Source organism: Lucilia sericata, unplaced genomic scaffold (assembly GCF_015586225.1).
Source record: "Lucilia sericata isolate MDLA Ls3-8-SP2 unplaced genomic scaffold, ASM1558622v1 Contig000125F_arrow, whole genome shotgun sequence".
Taxonomy (NCBI): domain Eukaryota; kingdom Metazoa; phylum Arthropoda; class Insecta; order Diptera; family Calliphoridae; genus Lucilia; species Lucilia sericata.
Genome location: NW_023994157.1, coordinates 23,760 through 37,953, shown reverse-complemented (window position 1 = coordinate 37,953; position 14,194 = coordinate 23,760). Strand labels below are relative to the sequence as shown.

Sequence of the window (14,194 nt, the reverse complement as noted above, 5' to 3'; positions counted from 1 at the left end):
TTTTATTAACTCTTTCACGTATGCGGATATCTATTTATGTGTGTAGAGCGTAATTTTGAGTTCACAGATATAGTAAATGGTTATTTCCAAAGAAAACTTATTTATTTTTAAGAATTTCATGGCACTATACTTCGAATAAACGCAGAAATAAAGCGTGCAATGAACTCATAGCCATAAAAATTCCAGCGGTTTAATTTTGTGGGTGGAAGGGTTAATTTAGAATTTTTAGACGTTACTTACAAATAAAAAAATATTTTTAAATCACTTTCAAGAATATTTCACTTGAAGTGTTAATTGCAAGTGGAAAAAAAGAAATGAGTGATTTATCAGATTTTGATAGTGATAATTCCGTAAAAGATCCAGATTTTACTTGTGAAGAAAGCCCACTAAGATTCTATTTAATGAAGACTTTTTTAAAATTGTGGAGAAGGTAAGTAAGAAGCAAATAATTTTTCCCTAACTTCTTCATGTTTCAAAATATACTGAAGGTCTCTTTATGAAGAAACTCCTTACAATTTCTTTGTGATCTTATAAAGCTATAAAAGAGATTTCATAGAATTTGAACAATATTTATAAAAGGTACCAACAGAGTACCAAAAATACTACCCATATCCTCTTTATCCATTGAATTATTCAAATTTATGTATTTTGTTAAATATATTTTGTATCATTTCAGAAATCGATGTTATAGAACATTTATTAAGAAAATCACGTCAGAGAGGAACCTTTCCCCCTTTAATGATGTTTTGCAAAAGCATTTTTGAAGAACACATTTTTTGACCGATTACGGAAAAATATTAATAAAAAATATATATTTCTAAAATTTCAAAAAGTACAAAAAATGAACACATAATTAGCCGTTTTTGCCCGTTTAGTTTGAATTTCTTTTTCCTGTTTTTCCCTCTAGGGTGGACTTTCTAATACACATATCTCTGAAACTGAAAACTCATCGTCTAAAATATTTTTACTTTAGAACGAAAAAAAAAATCAGACTTAAAACATAGAAGTAAACATTTTTGCATAGAAGTAAACATTTTTGCTTTTTTCGCCTTTTCTCCTATTTCGAAACGGTACTTTGCTACATAATACATATATCAGACACTTTAAAAGCTTAATTAGAAATGTTTTTGCTTGAGTATAGACAATAGTATTTACTCCCAAAAGTACGAATTTTGTCCCATTTTCATCCACATACCCCTTCTTGTCCCTTCTTATCCAAGTTTTGGAGAACAATATAGCCTATCACACCATACACCTATATATCTAACTATGTTTCAAATTTAAAGAAAATCGTTTCAGCCGTTTAAGTGTAATTAAAAACATTATGCACATGCTACAGGTCGCAATTAGCAATTTAATGAAATTTGGCACATGCTCTTCCAAGGACGAATCCTACTGAAAATAGGTAAAATCGGACCATTATTTCGCATAGCCCCCATACAATCGCACCCCTGAATATGGCTTTTGAGCTCATAAATATGTTAAATATTCTTGTATCACACCAAAAATAGGCAAAACTTAGTTTTATATAAATTTTAATGACACTGCTGATTTCCTCATTTGATCACATCCCCATATTCAAATTCAAATTCACTTATAAACACTAATATTACGGCGATATTCTACATAAATAACGTTAATGTAGACGTAAATCGCTTTATCAAACACTATAATGATAGCCCCATATTAACCACCTACCCCCATATAACCCTCTTTTAGAAAATCCCTTTTTTGTCAATAAATTGTTAAAATATTTCTGAATTAATGTAAAAATTAAAAACAAACAAATTGAGAAAAAGTAACTGTTTTATTTTTTTGTTTGTGTGTTTTGATTTTTTTAGATTTTACCTACAAAGTAAGTCATTAAAAAAGTCGCCAAGTAAGCGAAGTTTTTCCTGGGTATTATCTATAACATGCAATATTATCGCGATTTGTTAGAAATTCCATAACAGTGTTTTAAAGAACAATGTTATCTTTATGATAGTGTAACGCAAATTCAAAAATGTTGGCATAAATATTTATTTTTCTCATACAGAAAAAGTAATATTTATACAAAACTTCATCGCCTTTGGTGTGGGAACTTTTTTCACGATGGCGAAAAAATAATATCATATTCCTTAACATCTATTCACGCCCTACAAGGTCTTGCTATGGTGTTTTTGATATTTGCAAAAAGTCATAACCCTGAGACTATCAAAATCATAGCTTGTAATTTTTTGGCTTTAGAATAAAAAAAGTCGTTCTTAAAGCACAAAAGTACTAATTTTGTCAGATTTTTGCCATTTGGCCTATTTTTTATCCCCTTCCGGTCCAATTTTCGTAACGGCACTTTGCTAATATATATTTCTAACAAATTAAGTAGTTTAATCGAAAATGATTTTGCTTAAGGATAGACAAAATCAGTATTTACTATCAAAAGTACTCATCTTGCCCCCTTTTTGTCCCCTCCTAGTCCAAGTTCTGAAAAATATATAGCCTATAACACTCTCCAAGTATAGATCTAACTATGATTAAAATTTCAAATTACTTGTGTAGAAGAGCTGAGGAGGCTCTGAGTACGGCCTTGAGCTGGGCTCAACCGAGAGGCCTCAATGTTAACCCGGCGAAGACGGAAATCTGTCTTTTCACAAGAAAGACAAATATTTCTACATATACTGAACCTTGCTTCCTGGGCAAGAAGGTACCGGTAACAGATAAAGTTAAGTACTTAGGTGTAATACTTGACTGCTGGCGCTGGGTGATATGTAGGAGAACCATAGGCATGAAATGGGGTCTTAGTCCTACTATGACAAATTGGCTTTATAATAGTGTAATTAGAATTAAATCTAAGACCGTATTGGATTGTAAGAAAGCTTTAACTGAATACTCTCCCAGAGGTAAGGTTTACATCATATGGGTACCAGGCCCCTCGGGAGTAGTCGGAAACGAAAGGGCGAATGTAATAGCTTTAAAGGGAAGGGAGCTCGATGTAGTTGACCTGACAAACGCAAAAACATTCGACGCAACAAAAGCTGAATTAAAAATATGGATGAGAGAATCCTATAAGACCTCTTGTAATAATGAAAAGAACCACAAAGATTCTATGGGGTGACCCTGATGAGAGCAAGACGAGAAATCTCCTCAAAATGAGCAAGTCTGAGGTTATTATGATGGTACGTCTTCTGAGTGGACATACAGGTTTACGTGCACATCTATACAAAATTGAACGTGCGGATTCAGACGAATGTAGAGCATGTAGAGAGGACAGTGAAACTCTGGAGCACTTTCTTTGGCACTGTCAGGCATTCGTCGAAGTTAGATCCAAGTATCTTGGAAGTGATGTTATTCCGGAAATAACATTCTTAACCAACACTGATTGGAAGATTCTTAGGAATTACGTCCAGGAAACTGAGTTTCTGGACATGGAAAAATAATACATTCTGTGAACAATTTTGTTTTCATGAATTGGAGCGCACAGCAGGCCCGATAGTGGGCTAGGTGTATTTCTTTGGATTTGATGTAGTATACATCCTCCTATCAACCTAACCTAACTTAACCATGTTTAAAATTTAAAGAAAATCGGTCCAGCCGTTTAGGCGTGATTGACGAACAAACAAATAAACAAACGAACAGACTTACAAAGAGATTTATAATATATATTAGGATTTAACGCACATATATTTGTATTAAAGCACAATCATATGTATTTTCATTAATTCTTATACACATTTAAAATGTTATTTAATTTTAAGAAGCTATTAACACTTTTGAAACAAAATACATTTGGTAAAATTATTTTTTTTTCCAAAAGTGCTACACAATAATATTGATTTTTATTTTTATGTAAAATCTATTCGCAAAAGTAAATCAGGATATTAATGGAGCATAGAGTAAGCTGCTAGACTAGGAAACATTAAAAACCACTGTGTAGCTAGGTTCAAATCTCAACCGAGGAAACTTTTTTACTTTTATTTTCAAACAATTTACGTCATCAAATAGCACATTTACACATTTTGTTTTAAAATTTTCTTTTCTTTTAAATTCTTGTTTTTTCAACTTTTACCCGATTTTTTATTAAAATTTTTCAAATTTATTGTTCTGTATTTTTTCAGTATTTTTTTATTTTTCAATATTAATTTAATGGTAAAAATGATGGGATTTTAACAAATATTTAAAACATGATAAAGCTATTTTATCCATGATATAAATGTTCATGGTACAAATTTTAATTGGACTTTAAAAATATCTCTAAATTCTTAGGATTGGTATAGCCGAATTGTCTAAAGCGTCTGATTAACGAACGGAAGGTTTGTGGTTCAGCCCGAGGTTGGTTCGAACACTTTAATAGAAAATCTTCCGATGTAGACTGAAGATCCGTTATATTTTTCTTATACAATAATATAGAAGACCTATGTACAAATGTTTAAATCTTCCCAACAATGATCGATTAAAATATAACGAAAAAAGTGCTCTAGGTTTTTATTATCGGGAGAGTATTGGCTTTAAGGTATTGCTATGGAATTTTCTGTCCAAAAAATGTTGTAACTATAATGTACAAGTTATATACAATTACTACATTTCCTTTAATTTTTAAACGTAGATGAATAGAATTCCTCATCAAAAAAAATTTGTGGTTTAATTGCTGTGTGCCAAGTTTGCGGGAAAGAAGTAAAAGGATCTTTGCGTGTGAGCTCCAATTTTATAAAACATTTGAAAAATGAACATCCTCAAAAATTCAATACCTTCAAATTAAAAAAGAAAGATAAAAGACTTAATGCAGGCCGTAAATGTTCTTTTAGCCCCAATATTCTGAATTTTATTTGTGAAGCTGCATCTTCTCTATCCATTGTCGAAGAGCAAAGTTTTAAACGCACAATTTCTAGGTTACTTTTAGAGAGCCAAAATAAATATGCTGAAAACCTTTCTGCTGACTTTCAGAAAATTGAATACGTATGTACAACAGCTGACGTGTGGTAAGGCGGGAAAAAATCGTTTTTTGGTTACACTTGCCATTAGTTAGATGCTAACAATTTTGGAAGAAAATCTGTGGCACTGGCTTGCCGAAGGTTTAAGGGAACCCATTCTTTTGACCATGTAACAAAAATGATATGCAAAATAAACAAGCAATATAAACTGCCAGTGGAAAAAATTGTTTATACCATCTCTGACAATGCTTCAAATTTCATCATGGCTTTTAAAGAATTTTGGAGTTGATTTGAATAAAGAATTAATTAATTAATAAATAAATAAATAATATAATATGAATTTTGTTTATTTTCTTGAATTTTGGAGCTATTAATGAATGTGATAGTGATGAGGAGTCTTACTCAGGCTCCGAAGTGGATGAGTCGATGGATGTTTCTGGACTTCAGTTTCGCTCGGTAAGTACTAGACTATCGAAACATTTTCTATGTGCAAGTCACACTTTAAATCTTCTGGCTACAACGGATTTTATTAAAATTATTAATTGGTCATCTTCTAATGTGAAAGGTGTTCATAAAAGATCTTTCAACAGGTTTTCTCTTTAGATGCACACAACTTTGGAGTAAGTGCAATAGGCCAAAATCTGCAAAGGTTATCAATGCAGTTTTAAACGCAAATTTACTAACTCCGTGTATAACTAGGAGGAACTCACTGTATGATTCTGTTAAGTAGTTGTTGGAGCACAAAACAAATTTGCCGGAATTGTGCTATCGTTTAAAAATTACCACAATTCTTTCTGATGAACTAGAATACTTGGAGGAATATATAAAACTAATGGGGCCTGTAGCAGAAGGGGTGGATTTCTTTCAGGGAGAAAATACAATGTACTTTGGTTACTTCGTGCCAGCTATATTATCACTTAGAATTAAACTTATGCGTTTGGCAAACTTCATGTTTTTAGCCGAAGTATCCGCTAAAATACAAGAGGCTTTACTTAAAGCTCTTTTAGAAACTGCAACAACGCAATCTGGAGATGATGTTAAGAAAATGTTTAACAATTATGTCATAAATGCTGAAACACGCGTTTTACCACAAAAACTGAAAAGTTTATTTCTAGATTTTGGAGAAGATGGTAAAGTTTGTATAATTACTTTTCAGTTAAATATTTGTTTTAATGTATTTTGAAATCTATTTACTTCTTTCAAATAGATGTTAGTGTACAATGTGTTTCTAATGACATGGGAAATTATCTACAAGAAACAATATTATACCAGGCCGAACGAGACACGACTACAAACTGTTTCAAAACTCACAGTAAAATTTAAACTGGTAATGCAATCTAAATTTCATTACCAGTAAAAATTTACTGAATACTGCAATGCTTAATGCATTAGAAAAAACACATTTGCTTCTTTACAAAAACTTGATCTCTGTTGAAAATTTGAGGAATCGGTCCACAATTTCAATATACATACGTCCCATATAAATGTACATATTTCCGGAAAATTAATTTATTGTTAATAACTAACTAAATAACATATCTTTACAATTTTCTCGATTTAAAGCGTAATTTTTAGTTCAGAGCTACAGTAAATGGTTATTTTCAAAGAAAAATAGTTTTTTTTAGAATTTGATAGTATTTTATGAAAAAAAGGATAATATCCTGCGATATCCCACGACACTCCTAAGGAAAAATCGGACTCTCTCACAAGATCTGAGACAAAGAGGATCAGGTCTCGCGAAGTGTTGACAACTGAGAATAAACCTAAGAAGAAAAAGAGCTCCCCGTCTTCTAATACGCAGTCGAAGCCAAGCCACACTTCACTCATCATAGTTAGTCAATCCAACGACACTCCAAAGGAAAAATCGGACTCTCTCACAAGATCTGAGGCAAAGAGGATCAGGTCTCCCGAAGAGTTGACAACTGAGAATAAAGCTAAGAAGAAAAAGAGCTCCCCGTCTTCTAATACACAGTCGAAGCGAAGCCATACTTCACTCAAAGGAACCTCAACTCAGAATCCTGTGAGTAAGGATGACAACGCCAAGCCAGATATTTCGAAGACGAACAGGTCGGCGAAACCAACCTCGAAGGTTAGGGTATCTCAAAAGAAGCCCCGAAAAACGAGGAAGGAGAAGCTAGACGGTGGAAAAGGAAAAGAGCCGATCTCTGCTATGCAGTTTACGATGCTTCTACAGCTGTCATATTCAAAATTGGGAAGGTGCCGATTGGAAGGGCTGTTACAACAAGCCCGAAAAAGGACACTAAAAAACCTAAGAACCCAGCATCAGTAGCCACTACTGATATGGTTGAGGAGTCAAATCCTAAAAACGAGGAAACTACCACCAACTCGCCAGAAGAAAGTGCAGCTGCCCTTTCCAAAATTGGGAAGGCGCCGTTTGAAAGGGCTGTCAAAACCGGTCCGACAAGGACTCTAAAATATTTACGACGGTACCCAAAGCATCATTAGCAAGTACTGGTAATGTTGAGGAGCCAAATCCTAAAATTGAGGAAATTTGGAAGGTGACGATTAAACAGTCTCCTATTCCAATGCCAGATAAGGACACCGCAGTGCCATCAATAGTACCCACTGCATCAAAAATCTATTCTGTCTACCCGCAGGAGCCAAGTCCCAAGAGCGAGGATGTGAAAACCAACTCGCTGGAAGACAGTTTAATGGATGAACATGATTGAGGTTATCCAAATAAACCTCCATCGGAGCGAGACGGCTACCAACGCTCTGATGGTTAATATTAACACAGGTAAAATACATATAGCTTTAATCCAGGAACCTTGGACGATTCGCAAACAAGGTTTCTGGATTAAATAACGTAAATTTCCAACTCTGGTCTCGCCCGAGAACATGTATCTTATGCCACAAGAATTTATGTTTCCTCCTCTCAACAGGATTATCCACATCGGATGCAACCGTACTGAAGCAAGGTAGTGGCAACATATACCTTGCATCTGTTTACCTGCCCCTCGATTCGCCGACACTACCAACTTCGGATCTGATGAAACTGGATGAGAGGCACAAAGGAAAAATAAGAAAATTGTAATAGTTTGTGATGCAAATTCCCACCATGTAGTTTGGGGTAGTACAAACACCAATCGCAGGGGACAATAATACTAAAGACTTGATCTCATTGAACATAGGTAATAAAGCTACCTTTGTCAATAGAATCAGAGAAGAAGTATTAGATATAACTATATGTTCAGAAGAGCTTATAAACGAAATTCAGGATTGGAGAGTTTCGGACGAGCACTCCTTTTCTGACCATCGGTACATAAGATTCAAAATACTAAGAACACTACCAAAGCCGATAAAGTTTCGGAATAAGTCTAACACTAATTGGACAATGTTCGGGCCTTACTAAAGAACCGTTTAGGTCACGACAATTTTCAATGTCGAAATAAGGAGGATATAGAAGCCAAAGTAGAAACGTTCACAAATGCCCTAGTTGAATTGTTCGAGGACAGCTGCCCTCTGCCAGAGCGGATATCTACCCTGGGTAACCGGGGAGATCAGGAACCTTGGGAAGAGTCTTCGCATACTATTTAACCGGGTACGGCGTAAAAAGACCGCAGTATACTGGGATGAGTATCGTAATAAACTTGGTGAATATAAGAGAATTGTTCGAAAAGTCAAACGAGACTCCTGGAAACTTTTCTGTGAACAGGTAGATAGCGTTAATGACGTATCGAAAATAAAAATGTTCATATCCAAAACTCATGTTCAACCGGAATCTAATTAAAACCTTGGAACGGATAGTCAATAGTATGGTTAAAAGCAGTATACCCGACAAAGAACTAAAATTTAACCCGGCAAAAACGGAAATCTGTCTTTTCACAAGAAAGGCAAAAATTTCTACGTATTATTTCTACTGAACCTTGCTTCCTGAGCAAGAAGATACCAGTAACAGAAAAACTAAAGTACTTAAGCGTAATCCTCGACCGGAATTAAAATGGAGATACCAGGCGGCGCTTACAGCCGAACGGCTCTTTACTTTAGGCGAACTGGCCAAAAGCAGTTATAGGACACTTCAACAATGTATACTGAACACATCACACAATCATCGGACGTGCCTGATCGTATACAAGACACAGAATATGTCGGAAACTTTGAAACGCTGATCCCATATAGAATGTCTTGGTCAAGCGGTACATTAGAGCAAATACCATTAGGAATCCGTTGTTGGCTCTAAATTGGGGGACAAAGTGGGGCTGGGGTTCTATATTGAAGTCCCAGAAACAGAAATATACCACCGTTTACCAAATCATAACACAAGCTTCCAGGCAGAAGTACGAGCAATAAGAGAATGCGTAAATTGGATTAGAATAAATATGGCGCCCACAGGGCTTAATATATTTACTGACAGCCAGAAGGCAATTAGGGCGATGTCAGGTGATAGAACTAAATCTAAGACCGTATTGGCTGGTAAGAAAGCAGAGATGTGCTCGTAATTCAGTGTGTCCACTCAGAATACGTACCATTACACCAACTTCAGACTTGCTCATTTTGAGGAGATTTTTTGTCTTGCTCTCATCAGGGTCACCCCATAGAATCTTCGTGGTTCTACCCACTGTTTCATTATTCCAAGAGGCCTTATGGCGCCCACAGGGCTTAATATATTTACTGACAGCCAGAAGGCAATTAGGGCGATGTCAGGTGATAGAACTAAATCTAAGACCGTATTGGCTGGTAAGAAAGCAGAGATGTGCTCGTAATTCAGTGTGTCCACTCAGAATACGTACCATTACACCAACTTCAGACTTGCTCATTTTGAGGAGATTTTTTGTCTTGCTCTCATCAGGGTCACCCCATAGAATCTTCGTGGTTCTACCCACTGTTTCATTATTCCAAGAGGCCTTATGGAATTCTCTCACCCATATTTTTAGTTCAGCTTTTGTTGCGTCGAATGTTTTTGCGTTTGTCAGGTTAACTGCCTCGAGCTCCCTTCCCTTTAAAGCTATTACATTCGCCCTTTTGTTGCAGACTACTCCCGAGTGGGCTGGTACCCATATGATGTGAACCTTACTTCTGGGAGAGTATTCAGTTAAAGCTTCCTTACAATCCATTACGTTTTTAGATTTAGTTCTATCGCCTGATATCGCCCTAATTGCCTTCTGGCTGTCGATAAATATATTAAGCGCTGTGGGCGCCATATTTATTCTAATCCAATTTACGTATTCCGTTATTGCTCGTACTTCTTCCTGGAAGCTTGTGTTATGTTTTGGTAAACGGTGGTATATTTCTGTTTCTGGGTCTTAAATATAGAACCCCAGCCCCACTTTGTCCCCAATATCTTAAATATGTTTCAATGGGTGGAATATCTAGCAACGTTTCCAGAGCCTTGGTTGAAGTAGTACACATGGCACCACTTATACCCAAGCAGCATGTACGCAGAACTCCCTGTAGTAGTTTGATATTGCACTTTTTGTCTAAAGTCCACCAGATTATTGAAGCATAATCTAGAATTGGTCTAATTACACTTTTAAAAAGCCAATTTATCATAGTAGGACTAAGACCCCATTTCATGCCTATAATTCTCCTACATATCGCCCAGCACCTATGTGCCTTGTTGATCCTATCCTCTATGTGGTGTCTCCATTTTAATTTCCGATCGAGGATTACACCTAAGTACTTAACTTTGTCTGTCACTGGTATCTTCTTGCCCAGGAAGCAAGGTTCAGTATAATAAATAATAATACGTAGAAATTTTTGCCTTTCTTGTGAAAAGACAGATTTCCGTTTTTACCGGGTTAACATTTAGGCCTCTCGGTTGAGCCCAACTCAAGGCCGTATTCAGAGCCTTCTCAGCTCTTCTACACAAGTAATTTAGATCCTTTCCCTTTAAAAGTATTACGACTTCGTCTGCATAGCAGACAGGTCTAAGTCCTTTCTCGGTTAGGGTCCTTAGGAGGCTATTGATCGTGGTAACGGTGACAAAATGCCACCCTGTGGTATACCGCGAAATACCTTTTTCCTGATAGTTATATCGTACATCTCGCAGTTTATCCATCTGTTCCTTAGCATGTAGTTGATCCAGTTACGGAGCACCCAGTCAACATAAAACTGGTCTAGGGATTGGATAAGAGTATCAGTGTGCACGTTATTGAAGGCGCCTTCGATGTCAATGCATACTCCCAGTGTATATAGTTTGCTATCAAAGGATGCACCTATGTAGTGGAGACTTATCGGTCGATAAGACTTAAAAGTCGAATAGCTAGGTTTCCCTGGTTTAGATATAAATATTACCCTTGCATCCTGCCATTTAATGGGGGTATATGTGAATTTCAAGCATGCAGTGAATATCTGAGACAGATGTACGGAAACCAGTCCCACCTCCATCTGTTAGAGTGCCTGGAAAATGCCATCCTGCCCTGCAGCTTTATAGGGAGCGAATCTCTTGATTGCCTCTTTAACCATATCAGATGTAATTACAATTTCCGTGTTAGCCTCCCCTTCCTTCAATATCGGTTCATCTATGTTATTCGATATACCGGATGGAAAATGAGAGTCCATTAGGAGTTTCATTGTCTCCTCCATATCCTCCAGCCTCCTGCCCGTATCATCGACCATAAATTCCGGTTGGACATGAGTTTTGGATAGGAATTTTTTTATCTTCGATACGTCATTTACGCTGTCTACCTGTTCACAGAAAAGTTTCCAGGAGTCTCGTTTGGCTTTACGATCAATTTTCTTATACTTACCAAGTTTACTACGATATTCATCCCAGTATACTCATCTCCGCTACCGTCTTAGGTGTGTTAGTGTCCTTTTCGGGACCGGTTTTGAATTAAAGTTACATTTTGAATAAAATAAAATATATTATAGGGGATAAGCTAGTTACTATGGGCATTTCGCTGGTTGCTTAAGCCAGCTCATCAGGAAACCTTTCCTAACTTTTTAGAAAAACTAGAAATGTTTATAGTATATTATTTTTTTAAACTCATTGAGAATTAATAGAATCTACTACATATCATTAAAGTTTTAATAAAATAATAATACATTTCTATTTTTATTCTTTTCTTTCATTTCATGCCTACAACTGGTTGGTTTTTTCCGACTCTAAATGTAGTGTGGCTCAAGATTTTTAAATTTTAAACTTGTGCGGGCACATGCAAAATTATTATCAAAATTTAATTAATGGGAATTCTAAGTTTATTTTTTGAGTCTTTAATTTAATTAAAGTTAAATTTTGAATAAAATGAAATGTATTATAAAAATAATTTCGTTTCAATTTCTGTTTTATTTCGCAACGATCCCAGCTGAAACGAAAAAAAGTTGGGGACGATGACGAACACCGAGGTTTACGGTGTATGCGGAAACGCAGCTTTTAACAACATTGAGTTAAATGTTATGGATTATTCGAGTTAATACTCAAATACACTAGTTTTCAAATTATAAGTTAAAATCGAAACGTGAAAATAAATAAAAATGTCTTTATGTAAATAAACAAGTATTTTAACACTTACATAAAATATTTAAAGAAAACGGTGGGCTGTTTCCTTCACCTTCCGCATTAAAACCAACACAGGAATAATTTCCTGCAGTTGACCTTGTTACACCTTGCAGTACCAGCGAATGATTACTTACTATAACACCTTGTGAAATATTTCTCGGCAGTGGATTTCCCTAAAAGTGCATTATTAAATTAAAATATTATTAATACAATATTACTTTTTAAATGTTTAATTAGAGGCAGTAGAATGATATAATAAAATTTTTCGAAATAACAAGATACACTATCGGACAAAATAAAGTGCAAAAGTGCTCATGCTACATTATTTCATCGAAAAATCTGTTAAATGATTATTGAATATGGATTTTTTTTTAAATTCATTTAGTTTATATACAATGCTACAAAAATAACAATAAAACAAATTTATTCCACCGAAAATTTTTCTGTATAACATTTTAAATTAAAGTAAATTCACTTTTTTGTCGGACAAAATAAAGTGTAAATTTTATATATCATTATTTTAATTTTATGTATATCAAAATTTTTTATCTATTTTGGTTCTGATTTGAATATCTGGTTCTACTCAAGTCATTTTTGTAATTTTTTTGCCATTATTATTCGCAATCGCCTTCCCTTCCCCTTGCTTTCCCCCATACTATTATTTTCAAAAGAAATCCGTTTTTGTTCGCTATTTCAGCGGATTTTTTTGATCAATTGTGGTCAAAAATTTATCTATTGGATTTAGGGCGATGCTCTGAGTAGGTCATTCCAATTTTTCAGTGTTTTTTTTTCTTACAATAATGTTTTTAACCTTTGTCATTTGTTTGAAGTCATGAATCTTTTGAGGCATTAATTCTTCCAAACCCATTTTTACGGCATTTATTTAAAAATGTTTATTAAATACGCTCGTGAATTGCTCATTTCTTAGCTTACTCCATTTTTACTAAGATTGAATAATGTACCAATACCTATAGCCCTCCTCCATAATGTTTAAAACCCTGGGGTATTGTTTTTAAAATTTTGTATATTGAAGGGCTTAACTCACACTCATTGTCGATATTTTAAAATTTTCGGTACAAATTGGAACTCATTTGACCAACTACGTAAATTTGAGCAAAAAAATACGAAATTAAATACTAAAATCGAAAAAAATGTTCATGCTTTTAAATATGTTGGTGAAAGATTGAAGGTATGGATCAGATGACTCTTCGTATGTGTCCAATTTTTAACGTTAGGTGTGGGGATCCTATGTGAAATTTATTCAAAAAGCTCCAATGAACACTATGTGAGCATATTACAGTCAAATCTTAAGGTCAGTGCCTTCGAAATGGACTTGGGCAACTTTATATTTCGGCAAGATAATAAGCTTAAGCACTTGATAAAGTTAAAAAAATAACATTACCTAAGCACCGCCCTAAGTCCAATAGATTAATTTTGGACCACAAATGATCAAAAAATTCCGATGAAATAGTGATCAAAAACGGATTTCTTTTGAAAATTATCATATGGGGAAAGCAAGGGGAGAAGAATAAGAATCTGTTTTTAAAATTTGGCAAACACCTCCAAAATCTTGAGATACGGGTACAAAATTGGGTTTTCGTACCTTTAAGCACTTAAGTATATGTCAGTAACTTTATCGATTTTATGTTTCTAAACGGATTTAGTTTTGCACAGTTTTCCAAGTTTAGAGATGTTTTTACAAGGTATTTTATTGTATTATTTAATTCTTTAAAAAACTATTGCAATATATATATATATATATATATATATATATATATATATATATATATATATATATATATATATATAGATATATATATATATAGAT

The 14,194-nt window shown here is 34.6% G+C and overlaps 1 protein-coding gene across 1 annotated transcript in view; it reads right to left on the bottom strand.

The window, feature by feature from the left end:
• The window catches only part of LOC119600879 (carcinoembryonic antigen-related cell adhesion molecule 1), a gene marked incomplete at its 5' end in the record, with an annotated part of 210,303 nt that extends 197,764 nt beyond the window's left edge, over positions 1-12,539 (bottom strand). The window contains one exon of the mRNA XM_037951445.1: positions 12,380-12,539. Coding sequence (XP_037807373.1) covers positions 12,380-12,539 — 160 coding nt within the window. The remainder of the gene's footprint in view (positions 1-12,379) is intronic.
• Between the last annotated feature and the right edge of the window lie 1,655 nt (positions 12,540-14,194).